The 19,059-nt window shown below is 35.5% G+C and overlaps 1 protein-coding gene across 4 annotated transcripts in view; it reads right to left on the bottom strand.

The window, feature by feature from the left end:
• The window catches only part of LOC149827980 (E3 ubiquitin-protein ligase BIG BROTHER-like), a 44,727-nt gene that overhangs the window by 23,043 nt on the left and 2,625 nt on the right, over positions 1-19,059 (bottom strand). For 2 of the 4 annotated variants that reach the window (XM_090018310.1, XM_090018308.1), the window contains exons 3-5: positions 18,489-18,735; positions 16,930-16,964; positions 7,055-7,102 (exon numbers count right to left, since the gene is read on the bottom strand). In XM_090018310.1, the coding sequence (XP_089874436.1) occupies positions 7,055-7,102; positions 16,930-16,964; positions 18,489-18,735 (330 nt within the window). The remainder of the gene's footprint in view (positions 1-7,054; positions 7,103-16,929; positions 16,965-18,488; positions 18,736-19,059) is intronic. The other 2 variants (XM_090018311.1, XM_090018309.1) reach the window with 1 other exon arrangement.

Genomic DNA, 19,059 nt, shown 5'->3' with positions numbered 1-19,059 from the left:
GAATTGTCCAAGGCCAAGTAATCTGACTAGGGAGGAAACTCTCCGTGAGGTTATACATTTCCAAGAACAGGTGATCCAGAGTGAAACTTGTTTTCAAGATACGGTAAATCTCTGAGGATGAATATTGAAAGTAAATTCTGATATACCAGATTAAGGATATATGTTTGTGATTACTCATGTTGATTATAATAGAAGGTTTAATATGATATACTGCATGTGTCCTTGAGGTTTCATGTCCTTATCAACTATCGACCCTAGCATGAGATTATGATTGAACAGGTTAAATATGTTAGTGAATGACACATCACGCCTATTTAGATACTTTGCAAATGAATGCATTATGTTCTTCTGATTCAAATATATCATGTATGTGTACCACGATTGATGTATATCATAGATATCTTATTAAATGGATTATATTATCATTAATGTGCTATATGTATTAGCTTTGTACACTCATTATATGTTCTGGTATAGACCTACAGGCTTTCATGAATCTGACACATTTTATGGGATTTCAGGTGAATAATGATGTATGGTTGTGGAGAAGATGTAGGACGCTACGACCACGTCGAGAGCCAGTCACTTTCCTTTATCAGGAGTTGAATTTAAATTCAGTCTTATTATTATTGTGTGGAATGTAACACGCTTCAGGTTTTAAACCCAAGGTTAAAAATGTTTCCACTAATGATTATTTCAATAAAAGAAAAAGTTTTAAATTTTCGCGTGTGTTTACAAGTGGTTAAAAATTGTGGGGCGTTACAATGCACCTCTCTCTCTCTTAGTTTATTCTTTCTTTGATCAACATCTTTTTTAATTTTTAAATCCATATAGAAAGCATTCTTTCAATTTATTGAACGTATTTTGCATTCCAGAATAACATAATGGCAATTTTTGTTTCCCTTTCTTATGAAAAATGAGTATTTCACTTCTTTCATTACCATATTGCACTATGATTATGAAGAAACCACTGAACTAAGCCATGAAAATTGATTTCAACCACCAATGGCTTTATCAAATTTAAAACAAAAGTTCAGTAATTGAGATCACCCTCACTAGTACATACATGGCAGATCCAAGAAAAAATCTTCGGAGAAAACTCCACAGAAACAAAACACTTTTGAGCTTTTCTTCGTTGAAGACAAATCATATTAAGTGCACTCCTTTTCTCTATTAGATTAAAAGTTTCCTGTAGCAAATCCCATCCCTTGGTTGAAACCTTTGAAATACAGGGATGAACCCCTTGAAATTGGAACATGTATCATGTCTTCTGGATTTACTATAAAATCCATTTGAATCCTACAAATTTTATCGTTCAAACTTGAAAAAGTAGTTAAATGACATTGATAAATTGGATATCTCATCTTTCATGGCTTGAAAACCACTACTGTTGTTCCAAGAATCCAACTGTAAGTCGGCTTTATTTTGCTTTTCTAAGTATTCAACTAGTAGATTTTTTAAATCATATATACCCTTGGTTAGAAAGATTTGATGATTAAAGAAAAGGACCATAGAGATTGGATTTGTCCACTGCATGCCTGATATGAACCAACCTTGCACTTCCCTTCAAGATGATAAATCAGTTGCAGGGTCAATGAGTCAATACATTCTTAATGGGGGTGGCACTATCACCACTACCCATCAGTAATCCGCTGCCATCATTACACTCACAGCTGGAAGGTGCTGAAGTGTTGACTCTTTGTTAACTTTTTCTATCTGCATTCTGTTCTTTGATAAATTATAAGTTGCTTGTTCAAATGGTATTGCTTGGAGAAGAATCACCAACTATGAAAAGGCTGTTATTTAACATATACCATGAAAATGAATGAATGCCAGACGCGTTGTTTTTAATCCTTGGACTGTGTGTATGGTTCACATAGAAGCTCTCATCAAACCTTCGAAAGCATAGAGAACATAAACTTTTTGGTCCTTGGATGGACTAAAAACCCAAGCACTTATTAGTTTGCCATATGCTTTTTTATAGATTTTACAGAAAAAAATACAGTGAGGAATCTTTGGCATCAAGTGAGAGTGAAATTAATTATTTAATCTACAGCATGAAATAACTAGGTCTATAGACACAGCTAAGGGCACCAGTATCACTTGCCGTGAATAACATAGCTACCCTAATTTCAAAGAAAGCATTTTGTTGGGTGTATTTAGGCAGGCACTCTTGCTTTTTCAGCAAAGAAATTAAGGTCAAGTGAACCATGCCCACCTGTTCCATCACTTTTGAAGAAGAAAATTTTCTTATTAAATGAAGTTAGAAAAGAATGTGCATCACATACTTCCTAAACATGATTTTGTTACTCACAATAGACCAAGTAAATTTAATGAAAAGCATACATTGTAAATTCAAAGGGATTTGGCTTAAAAAATAAAGATATCATGTGCAGTTCTACCTCTTGAAGACATAAAACCAAGGTTGACTACCGTATCATACGATACGTATCGTTACTTTTTGGTCTAACGATACGATACACACTCGTATCGCGATAGGAATGTGTATCAGGTGTATCATTCGATACACCCCTGTAGCGACATGTATCGTACAAGACACCCTGTATCATATGATACAGACCTGGCGCACTTTAAAAGACCCAAAAACATGTCTTTTTTGTTTTGGGTTTAAAAGCCCTCTTAAGGGCTGACTTTTACACGTGTAGAGACTCTTGGAAGCGAACCCACACACCCTAGGTTCTGTGAGATCGATTTGGAGGCCGATTCGTGCACAAGAGAGAGGGGCCTTTGCGATTTTCTCAAGAGTGCATTTTTAACCATTTTTTCATTCAAGGAAGTGGGTTAAGGTAAAAAAATCTCTATTCTTTGCTTGTTATAGAGTGTTTTTTGGGGAAGATGGTATCAGAAGATCCGACATGGCAACGGTGCACTCAAGTAACGTGTGAAAACCAATTAAGAATCAAATGCAACTATTGCCAAAATAGTTTTTCGGGTGGTATCACTCCGTTGAAGCATCATTTAGCCAGAACACATCATAATGTTGCTACACGCATGTCAAGGAAATTGTCAGATGCCGTAAAATGGCAATGTCAGCAATTACTTGATGATCTAAGAGGAAAAAAATAAGAAAGAGAGATGAACGAGGCAAAAATGTAGTATACAGAGCCCTAAGAGGATGTGTATTACGAAGATGATCTCCCTACTTCTAATCCTACAACCTATATCAGAGGATCAGAAGTAGGAAGTTTTGCAGCGAAGGAAAAAGGTGTAGCTGCTTCGCGGGCACAAAAAGAAAAGGAGAAAGAGAAAGAAGAGGAGCAGGAGGGAATTCTTCGAGAAGACAACCAGGAGATAGAGCTAGAGGTTCTATTAAGAGCTTTTCCTTTCTTAAGATTGCCCTTGGGGAACAATCTGACATTCATGCTGCTATGACTCCTCAACATTTAGTCAAGCAAGAAAATGTCACGGTTGGAAGATGGTCCTATGATGCATGCATTCAATTCAATGCGGCAAATTCCATTCATTTTTAAGCCACGACAATGTCATAACCAGTCAGGCCTAAATACAAGATATCTTCATATCATGCTCTAAGAGAAAAGATTTTAGATGTTAATGTGAATGAAGTGAAAGCTTATTGTGATAAGATGAGGAAGTCATGGAGAGAGACTGGGTGTAGCATCATAGCAGATAGGTGAACAGATAGAAAGTCGAGGACTTTGATAAATTTTCTTTTCTATTGCCCTAAAGGAACTATGTTTTTTAAATCAATTGATTTGTCTGATACGCCTAAATCAGCAGATGTATTGTTGAGGGTTTTTTACCAAGTTGTGAAAAAGGTTTAGCTCAAAACATTGTCCAGTTAATTACTGATAATGCAGCAAATTATAGGGAAACATGTAAAGAATTGGCAAAAAAAATTGGGTCATTCTTTTGGATTCCGTGTGCTTTTGGATATCGTGTGTTGCCAGTTGCATAAACCTCATGCTTGAGGACATTGGCAGTGTGGACGAGATACATGAGACAGTTGAATGCTGCCAAGAAATTACTAAATTTATTTACAATAATACATGAGTTTTGATTTTAATGAAAAAGTACACTAGTGGTGTTGAGTTGATTCATAGTGTAGTCACTATGATTTGCTACGAATTTTTTGACAGTGCAAAGTTTAGCAAAGAATAAAGTTGCACTAAAAAATGTTTTTATTAGACGAGGGAAATGTATATCCATAAAAAAGAAAGCCCAGAGAAATTTATATTGTATTCAAAAGTGAATTCTAGGATTCATGTGTGAAGTTATTGATAATAACTATACCCTTGGTGAAGATACTTCGATTGGTTGACAATGAAGACAAACCCGCTATGGGTTATCTCTATGAGGCCATGGATAAGGCAAAAGAGGTCATTATAGATAATTTGAAGGGGAAGAAAAAATTTTACATACCTATATGGAACATTATTGATCATAGATGAACTGGGCAACTTCATCAACATCTTCGTGCTGCAGCATACTATTTAAATTTTGCACTTAGGTACTCCCCTACTTTCAAAATAGATAGGGAAGTCAAGAAAAGACTTTTGGATTGCATCGAAAGATTGAACCCTGATTATAGCATGTCACAGGGATTCGGCCAATAGGGTGTCGCACCCGCGTCGACGCTATGCGACTCGAGTGCAGATGCGGCACCTGGTGTAATCAAGTCGACCCTGGGTGCGGTCAATGCACCCAAGGTCATAAATGTCCAAATCCGTACTCGAAAAAAATACAATGAAAGGGGGCTGGGCGGGGGATTAGGGCAAAAAAATTTACCCCCCTTGAAGCATCCACTTCTCCTCTTACACTCCTCCAGCGATTGCACGTGAAGGTATGTCTCTCTCTCTCTCTGGGTTCTGCGCAAGTCAACAACCCAGCCCTGTAGGCTGGATTCTGCGTCGACAAACCCAGCCCAATAGGTTGGGTTATGCGCTATCAAACCCAACCCTGCAGGGCTGGGTTCTGCATTGAGTCGATGACAAACCCAACCTAGTAGGTTGAGTTCTTCTCGCTGTCGAACCCATTCCTGTAGGGCTAGGTTCTGTGCTGACAAACCCAGCCCAGCGGGCTGGGTTCTGCTCACTGTCGAACCTAGCTTAGTCAGGCTGGGTTCGGCTCCCAACACCCTGGGTTGTCAAACCTAGACCTTCTGGGCAGGGTTCGGCTCCCATCCCTGGGTTGTCGAACCTAACCCTTCTGATATGAATTTTATTTTAATATAATATTTTTTTATTTTAAGAATGAAAATGACGGATAAAGGGAAAGGACTTGTGTCATCTCATCCGCACATGTAAGTTCTGTTGCTAGTGTTGCTGGTAGTTTTTATGATGAAGAATATAATTGTAGATTGTTAATTTGATTTATTGCATGCATGATGAATTGATGATATGATAACTGTTTTTTATTTCATTAGTGTTACTGTTAATTGTTAAAAATTATATATATATATACCCTCCCGCACCCCCACACCCAAGTTTTTTTAAAGTGTCACATCGCTGCACCTGCACCCGCACCTATGTAACATAAATTATAGTATTTAAGATCAAATTCATAAGAAAATGAAAACTTATGATAATCCATTGTATGATATGGGAAGACTTGCAGTAGTGCGAAACCATGCCACAATGTGTCCACATAACTTATTGTCTATTTCAATTTTAATTTCAAATTATTATTTAGTTATAATGTTATGTATGATTGTATATCTTTTATTGTCTTATAATTGATTTCTTATTTTCTTGTTTTTTTTTTAGACTTGTGGTGGGCTAGATTTGGAAGTGATGTTCCAAATCAGAGAGCTTTTGCCATTCGAATTCCAAGTCAACCATGTAGTGCAAGTGGATGTGAGAGAAACTGAAGTGTCATCGAGTAAATCCATACCAATAGAAGAAACAGATTTGAGCACAAAAGGCTCAATGACCTCGTCCACATTCGCTATAACTTACGACTGAGGCAGAGTTATATAAAATTGTAAAGTTTATTTATTATTTTCATTCAAAACTCAACTAATTTTAATTTTTTTCATATCTTTTTAAGCAAATTGAAAAGTTATCAACAAGGATGCACAAAGAGAATTTGATCCCATCAGTTTTGGAACATTTTAATGAATTGGATGCACGGGTTGAAAAAGAAGCAGTCTTTTTTGAATGAAGAGAACATTCAATGAATTAACATAAAAGAAGTACAAGATGTAGATGATAAAGACCCCACATATCTTGCGGACGATGTGGATGTCGAAGAAGAAGATAATGAGGATGACTGTGATTATGGATGTATTATGAATTCATGTTTTATTAAAAAACTAGTTATTGTGAGATGTTTTTGTTTATGTAATATGAAAGTATGACTCTTGTGGTATGTAATAGAGATATAAATGCTTTATGCATTTAGTTCATGCAATTCATCATTATTTCATGTGAAATAAATTTTTTTAGAATTTTGACTGGTTTTTTCTAATTTTTCTTGATTTTTTTTGGATTTTTTTGAATTTTTTTATTAAAAATTTAGGATATGTTTATGATACGGTGTTACTATTGGGTCAATCGACATGGGTAACGATACACTACTTACAACCTTGCATACAATACATAGGAGTCCATCCTGAGTGTGTCATAGTGTTTTACATCACAAGTCTTTCCAATTTTCTGCAACATAATATAAGATTTAAACCTTACATATTTAGCTTTGAAATTTTCACTGATTCCCACTAAAAATCTCCAGCTAAAAGGTTTTAACAACCAGTGGAGAATTGTGTTTCCCATAACAGTATAAATCTACCACAACTGGGGATTCGTCAGCCAAACTGAAAATGAATCAATCAGATCTTTATGTGGAATTTCAAGACTGGGTAAAAGTGCAACTCAAGGAGATTGTTGGATGCAGTAACATCCAACTACAATGTTTATAAATAATTTATCCAACTACAATAGTTTAAATGTTCTTTTACTTGCAAATCCACAATACAGATCTATTTTCCACTAGTCATAGCATCCATATCAATGTAATAACAAGAGTAATACATCAAATTCTAGCCAGGGAATCAAATAAAGAATTTGTAGCATACCTCATATGTCATGTTATCAGGATCAATATTATCTTCCCATATTGCCTGCTATCCTCAGATACCAAGAGAGAGAGAGAGAGAGATTAAAAACACAAAATGATATTTTTGGCAAGATTTAAATACAAAACTTAAAGCTTCAAAGATGAGACATTAAATTGTCATTATACTAGAAAGTATTCACAAGCCATGTAGGATCCTATTCTGAGCATTCAGTTCTGATATTACATGTATGTTATAAAACAAGCTTGTATTTTATCTTTGCTATCTTTTCTTAATAACGAGAAACAATTTGAAAGAGCCGAGTCGATCCCTAGAACTACTGGCACTAGAACCAGAAAAAAAAGAACATAGAAAGAAATAGGACTACTCTTCAATCAAATCAGAACTCAAATTGATGTGATGGTTTGTTCGTAAAATCCATAGCCCATATTTGATTGTCCTGTCAGAAAAAAAAAGAAAGAATAGGGGAAGAAGAAAGCATTTCACGAAACCCTAAAGAATTATTGATAATGCACAAGCATGGCTTTCCTATACCTTTTTTTTCAAAGGCTGATCAAATAAAGTTTACCATATTTCATGTTTAGGACTAAGCAATTCAACTATTTTGTGCAGAAAAACATAGAAAAGGAAATTGAGACCAAGAATACGGCCACCACCTATATGAACCAAGCCATGGCATCACATCTCATCTCACAAGCACGTATCAAAGAAATCATTTGATGAATGAGAGAAAGATGGAGCAAATATTCATGTAACTATCAAATGCCTCCAACAAGTTTCCAAGCATAAAGGGGAAAACTGCATAACATAAAGTCAAGAATCCATTCCATCCATGCTAGAGGATATAGACCACTGTCACCAATATCGCTGATATATTGAAAATATTGCGATATTATCAGCTATTTCAAGGTAGCCGATAATATCGGGAATATATCGCAGTATTTTCAAAATATCGCCAAAAGACAAAATATCGCAATAATTTTGGAATATTTTTTAGAAAAAATATTTTTTTAAGTTTTCATTTCCTATTTTTTGTTTCTTTTATATTTTAAAATCTTTAAAACATGTTTCTTTATATTTTTGAAAGAAAAATAATGCAAAACTTATTTTCTTAACTTTTTTGTTGTTATTTATATTTTTTTCAATTTTTAAACTCTTGAGATTTTCCCGAGATTTATCAACTTTTGAAAATCTCTATGAAAAATTACCTTTAACGATACAGGTGACTATGATATAAACACAAACATTGGAGAAAACAAAAAACTCCAAAACTGTGATTTGCAAAGGACCCCTTTATAGGAGAGATTTGCAAAGTCATTTTTAATGGATGAATGAAAAGAAAATTCCTAATCCCAAATGCCTCCTCAATACCCTTCTCCCAAACAGCATTCCTGAAGGGATTTTGACCAAAACCCCACATCCAAAAAAAAAAACTCCAACAGCCACTCCCACTCATTCTTAAGGATGATTGAATGCCAAATTCTTTTAGCTTACAATCATTACTTGAAAGAGACGAACAATGTCAGTGTCATTTCCAAATAAAACAATATTAACAGCATAAATAAGTGGAAGCTATATTCTAAAACCAAGAATTCTCACTAGGTGCCCGTTTTGCATGTTTGAGTGATGTGTGGAATAGAATGAGGGTTCAGTGCTTCAGTAATTTTCTCAAAATGGGGGTGTTTTAATCTTCTCAATGAAAATCACTACCATCTATAGGTGGCAGCAAGGAATTCTGCTTTAATGGAGAACTATCGGCATGTAGGTCTCATGCATATGAACCTACTCAACCAAGATGTCCATAGTTCCTCATAGTAGACACCAAATTATAAACTAGTAAAGAAAGACTGTCATTACATTAAGATCTAAGTTATCATTTTAGCATGCTCAAGAACGTACCTATCTTATCAGTTCTCACACACATTGCATTAAATGCAATGAGTGACTATTAACACAAATATATATGAAATAAGAGATAAAAGATGAAATACCATATCTGTTACAAATGGCTATGGCTGTCGATTTTTATAATAATGAACCAATAATTAAGGACCCAGAATAACTCAAGGTTATAGGTTGAAAACATCTGTCTAATTTCGGAATTAATTCAATCTTTACCAACTCAGTCAAACCACGCCCTAAGATTTTTCTGAAACTATCTAACAAATTGCAATATATTTATTAAGATTATATAGAATTTATAATTTTCATTACATTAAGTTGCATAAGATTCACAATTTTAAATTGTGTCAGAAGTCAGATAACCTCTCAAGCTAGCATGATAAAATAAACCTCTCAAACCATAAGAGTCAGGACAAGTCCTTATAATTTTGTTTGGTTATGGAGTTCTATGGCTATGTTAGACTCATATGTATGAGTCCAACATCTCCCACTTGATCATAAAGGGCAGTTAGTGTTAGAAAGCTTATTCTCATTCTTTGGGCTCTAGCCATTTATACACTAATTTATGCAGATTTAGCGGTAAGACATTATGAGACTTTTTACACATTCTTGTGGACTATTCACTTGTGATTATTCACATACACTGGAGTCCCATCTGACTCACATGCATCAAAAAAGAATCTTCCGAAATACACTTCATTAATGGATCAACAATTATATAAGAAAAAGGGCATTAATCTACTACAGTTTCATTTTTCTTTATGATGTCATGCACATATTGGTATTTACTTTCAATGTCTACTCCTAAAGCTATCAGCTTTAATGAGGATCAAACTTAATTGCAGCTTTTGTTTTCACAATACTTTAGAAATCGTTTATCTGGTATTCCAATTTTAACTATTTCATACAGAAACTGAGTAAAACACCTAAGCTAGTATCTACATGAGATATATTTAGCTTCTTGTGTGTATTGTGCAATACAAGATTGTCTCTTACATGATAACAAATTAGCTCTTTCTCTAAAAGCGCTTTTGTTACACGCCAACATGGGGATGCCACTTTGCCGCAAATTGAGTGTGCTTGAAAGAAAATTGTTCCCCGGGGAGAGGTGTGATGCCGTTTTCACCTCAAAATGACTTATTTCTAAGGGGGTGTTCATTTCACCCCTGACGAGAAAAAAGCCTCTTTCATAAGAAAGAGGGCCTATTTCATAGGAAGTGGGTTGAAACAAACGTGTTTCACAGGGTAGGGAGGGAAGTGTCTTTCATATGGAAAGGCACTCTACTCAAGAAACTACTGGGCCCCTATGTCCCCATGTTTTCCCATGGGAAAGTGTTTGCCTGAGAGAGTGCCTGCGGTGGCATTCAGTACTAGACAATCAGCAGGAAAAAGCTTGGCTATCCATGCAAAATAATACAAGAACCACCATTAGCTCTAAATCTAAAAGTCAAAAGTTCTTGGCTAACTAGTTAACCATGTAAGATACTTAACAAAAAGGTCAATCATTATAATGAAAAAAAGCATACAAAAAAGCTATGATTTGGCAAAAGCAAAGTAAAGGTGCTCGAGTTTTAGACAAAGGGACAAGATATCAATAGTCGCATATTTTTTAATATATGCAAGACACCTCATGCAGGTTTGGTAGATAGCTCTCCTTAATTGGCATTTGTAATATTGACAAAGTTCATACTACAGGTCTCAGTTACATAACCTACATACTAACTTACACAGGTCATACTTCCTATCTCACCAAAATTATCCAAGCGAACCCCCATCCAGAAGATCTCATACAACAATGTTTAAGATGTTGATTGAGATCCTACTAGCACAAAAAGGAAAGTTTGGGCCAAAGATTAGGTCCACTTAAACAGAAAGGGAAAAAAGAAGTGCATAAACAAGATAAACCAGGAAAGATTTGCATACAGCAAATAAAAATGGGAAAAGAAGAAGAAAAAACTAAAGTGAGCATAAGATGTGGAATTGTAAAATGAAGAACAGGAATGAAGGTTGTCAGTGTAATGAAAAAGGAGGAGTGGCGGAAGCACCAATAAAGCAAATCACTCTTTAAGAGTGATTCCAAGAGCCAAGAACACAAACACTAAAAGTGTATACAAAAAACCCACAAAAGGGAAAAATGACCAAAAGTCGTAAGTTGGATATTATTGAAGAAGGAAAAAAGAGGGTGAACAACCCTTACAATACAAGAGGAAAACCTCCTCTATTTATAGAGGAGAGAGCCATGAAGAAGGGACCACAAGGGGCTCCCATGTAGTCGTTGGGAGCCCCAACGGTCATAAATATGACCGTTGGGGCCCCAACGACTACATGAGTGGGGCTCTTGTGGCCTTACAAAAAGGTAAAAATAAAAAAAGGAAAAAAGAAAGGGAAAAAAGAAAAAGAAAAGAAAAGAAAATTAGAAAAAGGAAAAAGGGGTTACATGGGGATTTTACCAAAATACCCCTATCAGGTATTTTGAGAATCAAAAAAGAAAAACTGTATATATATACATATATGTATATATACACTTATATATATATACGTATGTATATATATATATAAGTATATGTATATATATAAGTATATGTATATATATATATATTTATATATACATAATTTAACACGCCCCCTCAAACTTTACGGGGAGAAGACCGAAAGTTTTCCAAGAAGAAACATAAATCGTGGAGTTGGGAGCGCTTTGGTGAAGAAGTCGGCCAGTTGATATTCTGAAGTGACGTATGGTAATGTGATAGTTCCTCTGAGGTATTCATCTCGAACGTAGTGGCAATCCATCTCGATATGCTTGGTCCGTTCATGAAACGTATGGTTGCTTGCAATGTAGATCGCACTTTTGTTATCACAGCAGAGCTTGGTGGGTGAGGAAATGAAGACACCCATGTCACCAAGGAGCCCTCTGAACCACACGATTTCCATTGTTGTCATTGCCATAGCCCGATATTCAGCTTCAGTGGATGATAGTGAGACATTTTGTTGCTTCTTGTATCTCCACGAGATGAGAGATTCACCTAAAAAAATGCAAAGACCAGTAGTTGAGATACGATCATTGAGATTTCCTCCCCAGTCAGCATCAGTAAAAGCAGTTAATTCAAGAGATGAGGAAGAGGATAAGAAGAGTCCCTTGGAGATGGTATTTTTGATGTATCGCACAATTCTCATTACAGCCGCCATATGAACAGTAATAGGTGCATGCTGAAACTGGCTTGCAGCATGAACCGCATGAGCTATGTCTGGTCGGGTGATGGATAAGTAGGTGAGATATCCAATTAATTGACGATAGGGAGTTGGATCCTCAAGAAGAACACCATCCTCAAGTCTCAGTTTTGCATTGATAACTTCGGGAGTCTCAACTTTCTTTTCATCAGATATTCCAGATTTGGTACAAATGTCTGCTGCCAATTTCATCTGAGATAAAATGTATCCTCGCGGGGAGTAAGCCACTTCAATTCCTAAAAAATATCTCAAGAATCCAAGGTCAGACATATCAAAAGTTTCTTTTAACATAGACTTCACATCATTTACCCCCTTTTTGTCATCCCCAGTGATGATCATATCATCAACATATAACAAAAGAATAACAATGAAATTACCTGTTTTCTTAACAAAAAGAGCAGTGTCAGTATAGCAAGAAGTAAATCCTAAATTGATTAATACATTACTAAACTTATCATACCAAGCTTTAGGAGCTTGCTAAAGTCCATATAAGGCCTTTTTTAATTTCAAAAATTTACCATTTAAATTCATACCGGGTGGTGGTTCCATTTAAACTTCTTCATTTAAATTTTCATTTAAAAAGGCATTTTTGACATTTAGTTGAAAAATTGGCTATTTTTTAGCAGAGGCTATTGCAATAAGAGCTCGAACACTAGTCATTCGAGCAACAGGGGCAAAGGTTTCATCATAATCTATCTCATACTCTTGGGCATATCCCTTGGCCACTAACCTAGCCTTATATCTTTCTAAAGATCCATCGCACTTAGTTTTAACTTTAAAAACTCATCGGCATCCAATGGGTTTCTTGTCATTGGGTGGATCAACGATTTCCCAAGTTTGAGCCCTCTTAAGTGCATTAAGTTCCAGTTCCATTGCTTCATTCCAATGAGCATATTGTCTAGCATCATTATAATGAGTTGGTTCATGAATTGAGTGAAGAGCAAGCAGACATACCCGAAAATTTGGAGAAAAAGAATCATAAGATACAAATCTATTTGGTATTTTTGAAATACGATTTGATCTTCTTTGAGAGGTTTCTTCAGTTGACTCATTTTGAGATAATTTTTCAAGGGCACAAGGAGGATTACATTCATTTCTTCTGGAGTAGACTTGTATTTGCCTTTGTACATTTTCTTGTAAATTTTGGTCATCATTTGGAGGTTCAAAAAAATCGTCTATGAGAGATTCACTAGATTCAACATTATAATTAATGACCTTTTCTTGAGGCAATAAGTAAAATAAAAAGGAATAATCAATATCTTCATTTGGTTTATGCGAAAAACCATTTTCTTCTTCTAAGAATGTGACATCTTTTGAGATATAAAGTTTATTATTTGATATGTCAAAGCATCGATAACCTTTTTGTTTTTCGCCATATCCTAAAAAAATGCATTCAATAGCTCTAGAAGAAAGTTTATCATTTTTTGTGAGTTAAAACAAAGCATTTACATCCAAAAATTCTTAGTCTTTTAGAATCGGGAGACATATTGTAAAGTTTCTCAAATGAAGAAAGATTTTTTAGAGAAGATGAAGGAGTTCTATTGATAAGGTACGTTGAGGTTAGAACCGCTTCGGCCCAAAAAGATTTTGGAATATTTTTTGAGATTAATAAGGTTCTTGTAGTTTCTATTACGTGTCTATGCTTTCTTTCCGCAAGACCATTTTGTTGCGGAGTGTTTGGACAAGAACGTTGATGGCAAATTCCGTTTTTTTTAAATAGTTTTGAAATTCATTGGACATGTATTCACCTCCCGAGTCGGACCTAAGAATTGATAGATTTCCCAAAAATTGATTTTTAACCATGGCATGAAATTCTTTAAAGAAGGAGAAAACTTCGGATTTGCGACTTAAGAAGTAAATCCATGTAAATCGAGTGAAGTCATCAATAAAGACCACATAGTACGAAAATCCTCCTTTGGACAAAATAGGGGAAGGTCCCCATACATCGGAATGAACAAGTTCAAAAGGCCGAGTGGTGAAATAATTTCTTTGAGGAAATGGAGTAGCTTTAGATTTCCCAAAAATGCAATCTTTAAGAGTCATGTGATTGTCTTTACAAGTATTGTTCAAAAAAGGAAAAAAAGACATTTTTACAAAATTTGGATGACCAAGTCTCTCATGCCAAATTCCAATACTTTTGTCCTTTACAAGATTGCAAGATGACTTAGATGGAAAAGTCAAAAAATCCATAAAATAGAGATCACATCTTCTATGGCCTTGCCCAATCAGCTTCCCTAACTGAAGATCCTGCACGGTGCAATCTTTAGGTGAGAAAGAGACTTTGCATCCATGATCGGTGATTTGGGAAACGGAAAAAAGATTTAGATTAATTTTTGGAACGACTCTTACTTTAGGAACAAAGAAGGTTTTAGAAGTTTTAAAATCAAGTGTTCCAATACTTTCAATTTTTAAAGATGTCTCATCGGCCGTTAAAACATAAGAAAATATGGGTTCGGAAAAAACATTAGAAAGCGAGTTTTTATGAGATGTCATGTGAAAAGAAGCACCAGAGTCTAGTATCCACGTACCTGGAGGTGAAGAGTAGGCGATGGCAGCTCCGGATGTTGAAGATGAAGAAGTCTTGAGAAGATGTTGGAGAACTTCGGAGATATGATTAAGAGTTTCTTTGATATCTCCCTCTTTGACACTTTCTTCTTCCTTCTTTGGAGAATTTTCTCCAACCGCGGCCATTTTTCCTTTAAGCTTTGGGCAAACCGGTTTAATGTGACCCGGTTCATTACAATAGTGGCAAACCACTCCCTTTCTATATCCATTATTTTTGTTAAAGTAGGGAGGTCTATATGCTTTTACATTTGATCCGGGCCTAGAAACGGCCAAAACTTCATCACTCTTGATACTTAAACCAAGTTGAGTTTCTTCTTGGCATACTTCGACAAGGGCGTCTTCAATGGGTAAGGCTTTACTTCTATGGAGAAGGGATGCCCTAACTTGTTCATATTCCGGTCGTAGACCATGAAGAAATTGGAAAAAGTGTTCCTTTTCAATTTGTTCTCTTCTTAACTCAATATCTTCCGGAGCCACCCATTTAGGCTCAAGAAGAACAAGCTCATCCCAAAGAGGGGTTAAAGAGCTAAAGTAGTCACGGACACTCATATCCGCTTGTAGTGGAACGAATTTTCTCTTGACAAAAAAATTGTCTAGCAAGATCCTTTTGGGTATACATACCCTTAAGGAAGAACCATGTCTCATTGGCTCTTCTAAATTTTGCAATATTTGCACAATTTTTGAGGTCCACATTGTTCATAAACCATGCGAAAATTTTGGCATAATTACTTTCTCAATCCTCAATTTTGGATTGATGATCATTTATAGCTTTGATGCGTTCATCGCCATCTAAAGCTTTCTCAACATCATTTTCAATTTTAGTGAGAACAAGAGAGGGTTCAGAAGTAGTTCCCATAACAAAACCCCAAAGTTTCTTATCTCTTAGATGATTTTCCATAGCGGAGGCTCACATAAGATAATTGGATCCATTGAGCGTGAAAGAAAGGTCAACTTTAGAATCACGTTCCATAGAAGCCGAAAAGGTCTTCTTTCCTTCTTCAAAAGCTTGAGAGGCACGCGTCCCAAGGCACCAAAAAAGTAGAAGCCGGATCACCAACCTTGCTCTGATACCATGTAATGAAAAAGGAGGAGTGGTGGAAGCACCAATAAAGCAAATCACTCTTTAAGAGTGATTCCAAGAGCCAATAACACAAACACTAAAAGTGTATACAAAAACCCACAAAAGGGAAAAATGACCAAAAGTCATAAGTTGGATATTATTGAAGAAGGAAAAAAGAGGGTGAACAATCCTTACAATATAAGAGGAAAACCTCATCTATTTATAGAGGAGGGAGCAATGAAGAAGGGACCACAAGGGGCTCCCATGTAGTCGTTGGGAGCCCCAGCGATCATAAATATGACCGTTGGGGCCCCAACGACTACATGAGTGGGGCCCTTGTGGTCTTACAAAAAGGTAAAAATAAAAAAAGGAAAAAAGAAAGGGAAAAAAGAAAAAGAAAAGAAAAGAAAAATAGAAAAAGGAAAAAGGGGTTACATGGGGATTTTACCAAAATACCCTTATCGGGTATTTTGAGAATCAAAAAATAAAAATTGTATATATATACATATATGTATATATATACTTATATATATACGTATGTATATATATATAAGTATATGTATATATATATTTTTATATATACATAATTTAACAGTCAGCAAGAGATCTCAACCAACTGAACATTGACTAAACCAAATCCAAATTCAACCATCAAGGATCCGCCAAAAGCAATCAGTTGCCAAACAACCTAGAAAAGCAATACAGAAACATGCTTTCAGGCACATATTTTGTAAAAATTGTATCTTAACTCAAAGACGGCCACTCAGCTACTATTGTCTTACTGTGAAAATACTAAAATGAACAGAACTTTAGGTCTTTTAGAATGTCATCTGAGCAGTTTTCAAGCTCCGAAGGAGCAAATGACATGAATAGGGAAACCAATCATTTAAAATGGTTACACATCATAATGCAATATGCAAAGATTGTGAAGAATCAAAGCATGAAAAAATCTAGATGCAGTAGCCTAGTGCATTAGGTAAACAGAATAATCCTCCAGAGCAGCAAAATATATGATATATCCTTGCTTTGAATGTAGTATGTATAAATGATTAATTTAATGTGAAGATAGGCACAGCTATAAAAAGGAAACTATTTTATTGATAGTAGTTAGCGTAGGCACCTGGGAACTACTTGCAACATGGTTTCCTCGATTGCCTGCAAAAATTAATGTTAGTCAATCCCAAACCTCCAATTAATTTCAGGAAAACAATTGCTATAGTGAACTAGCAGTAACAAAAGTTAGAAATAAATGAACGATGAAATTCCAGCAAACTGCACCCCACCACAACTAAGATTCCTAGATAACTGCTTGAGAAGTGAAATTCCCAATGCTACAATGAAATGCGAGGAAACTGCAACCCACCACAACTAAGATGCCTAGATAACTGCTTGAGAAGTGAAATTTCCAATGCTACTGTAGAGTTAGAAATTACTTTTGTTTAATGATAGAACATATCTCAACTAAATTCTTCCTCTCTTTTAATATTCCAAATGGAAACTTCAGAGAATAGATCTCTATTGACAATAATAATTTCATTGCTAAACTGCTAAAGGTATTTTAGTAAAAATTGTGAAGAGAATACACATCAAATTTTTAAGGGTGAATCCTCAAAGCGTAACTATCAGATGTGATTTAGAGATTACAGAAATGTCCTTACTGTTGAAAGCTAGTGTTAAAAAAAATACTTGAAGAACCTGTCAACATCCATTAGAAGTGGTGGATATTAATAGCACCCCTGCAATTCTCTCTTCTATGGGCAAGTCAACCAAATTTCTTTGTGCAAATTAGAAGATATTGGCGACTCCAGAGACAATGACTTGATGTTGCTACTGCAACTTTTGGCCAATGGCCCACACTCAACAAAAGATCATGCCGGGTGCCAATCAAACTAATAAAGAAAAGAAAAAACCATGGAAAAGAAGTATTTGGCCAGAAAAAGAACCTGGGCAGATGTGTAATGTCTACTTGTCAAGGATAGTTACCATAGCAATTCAAAACCCAGTTAACTTAGCAGTCCTGCCTTGAAAAGGCACAAAGCATCAACTTCAAACCCAAATGATAAGTGACATAATGCATACTTCCAGAAAAGAAAATTCTTAGTAGACATGTAACTTATTCATGAGCATTATCAATCAGAGACAATAAATAGGATTGTTGGCACCAGTGACCTTGGTCCTATTTATGTAGACTACTAAGAAGAATTTACACTTATAAGATAATATAGTTAATGACTTTCACTAATCTGGAACATTTATTGATCAAAAGTTCCACTTTCAGAAGTTATCAAAAACTTAAACATGGAACAACTCAGGCAAAGTTAATACATTTGCTATAGCACATATGAAGCAGCAGCAACTCAAGAGTTAATAGTTACAAAGAAAATTCTATAATGACATTAGGTGTTTGGCTAGCGTAGGAGAAACTCTTTCAGAATATCTAACCACCAAATGAGAAACAAGAAACCTTAAAAACTCATGCACATTCAAACACCAAAAGACCAATTAGATAGCAGAGAGATGGGGAATGGTGGGAAGTCATCTGAGAAGCAGAAAACATCAAAGTTTATTTTCATTTGTCTCAAGCTTTGAAAGAGAAATGAGAAACGAGAATAGCAATGATGATGACAATAACAAAAAGAACTATACTTTTGTAATGTACAAGGAGAAATGCTAACTTACACTCCTCAATATGAGCAAGACCATTCATGGAAGTCAGTTCAGAGCTACCATTTCCATGCATCACAAGTGCCAGTGGCTCATCATAGCTTGCCACAGAATAATTTCCCCAAGTTCTTCGGCCTTCATCACTTCTCATACCATATTCATTCATTCCATAGACATAACCATGACTGTGATATGGACTGCTATTAGGACCAGGCAATCCCTGCTTGTTTGCATCCACATACAAAGGCCAGTATGAGTTTTCCTGCATATCATTAGTACCACAAAACATCAATACATACAAACAAGCATAACCAAATTATCACTTAATCCCAGAAAATCAGCTACATCATGGTCTATTTGGTTCAAGACAAAAGCAATTTCCATGGGGTTGAACTTTTCTCTAAACCTGTGGCATCTTTGTCCTCCCTCAAACAGAAAAAATAAAAAAACAAAAACAAAAGATCATTCTCAGGTGGTAAATTCAAGGATAGCATTTTCCTCATTAACAAAAAAAATTGTACTTTTGAGACTTTTTGCCATTTTTTTATAGGCAAGCTGGGGTTAGGCAGACCCCCACCAGCTCATT

Source organism: Nuphar pumila, chromosome 10 (genome assembly GCF_984573655.1).
Source record: "Nuphar pumila chromosome 10, dmNupPumi1.hap1.1, whole genome shotgun sequence".
In the NCBI taxonomy this organism is placed as follows: domain Eukaryota; kingdom Viridiplantae; phylum Streptophyta; class Magnoliopsida; order Nymphaeales; family Nymphaeaceae; genus Nuphar; species Nuphar pumila.
Note: the sequence above shows the minus strand (reverse complement) of the source record. Positions and strands in the feature narration are given on the sequence as shown.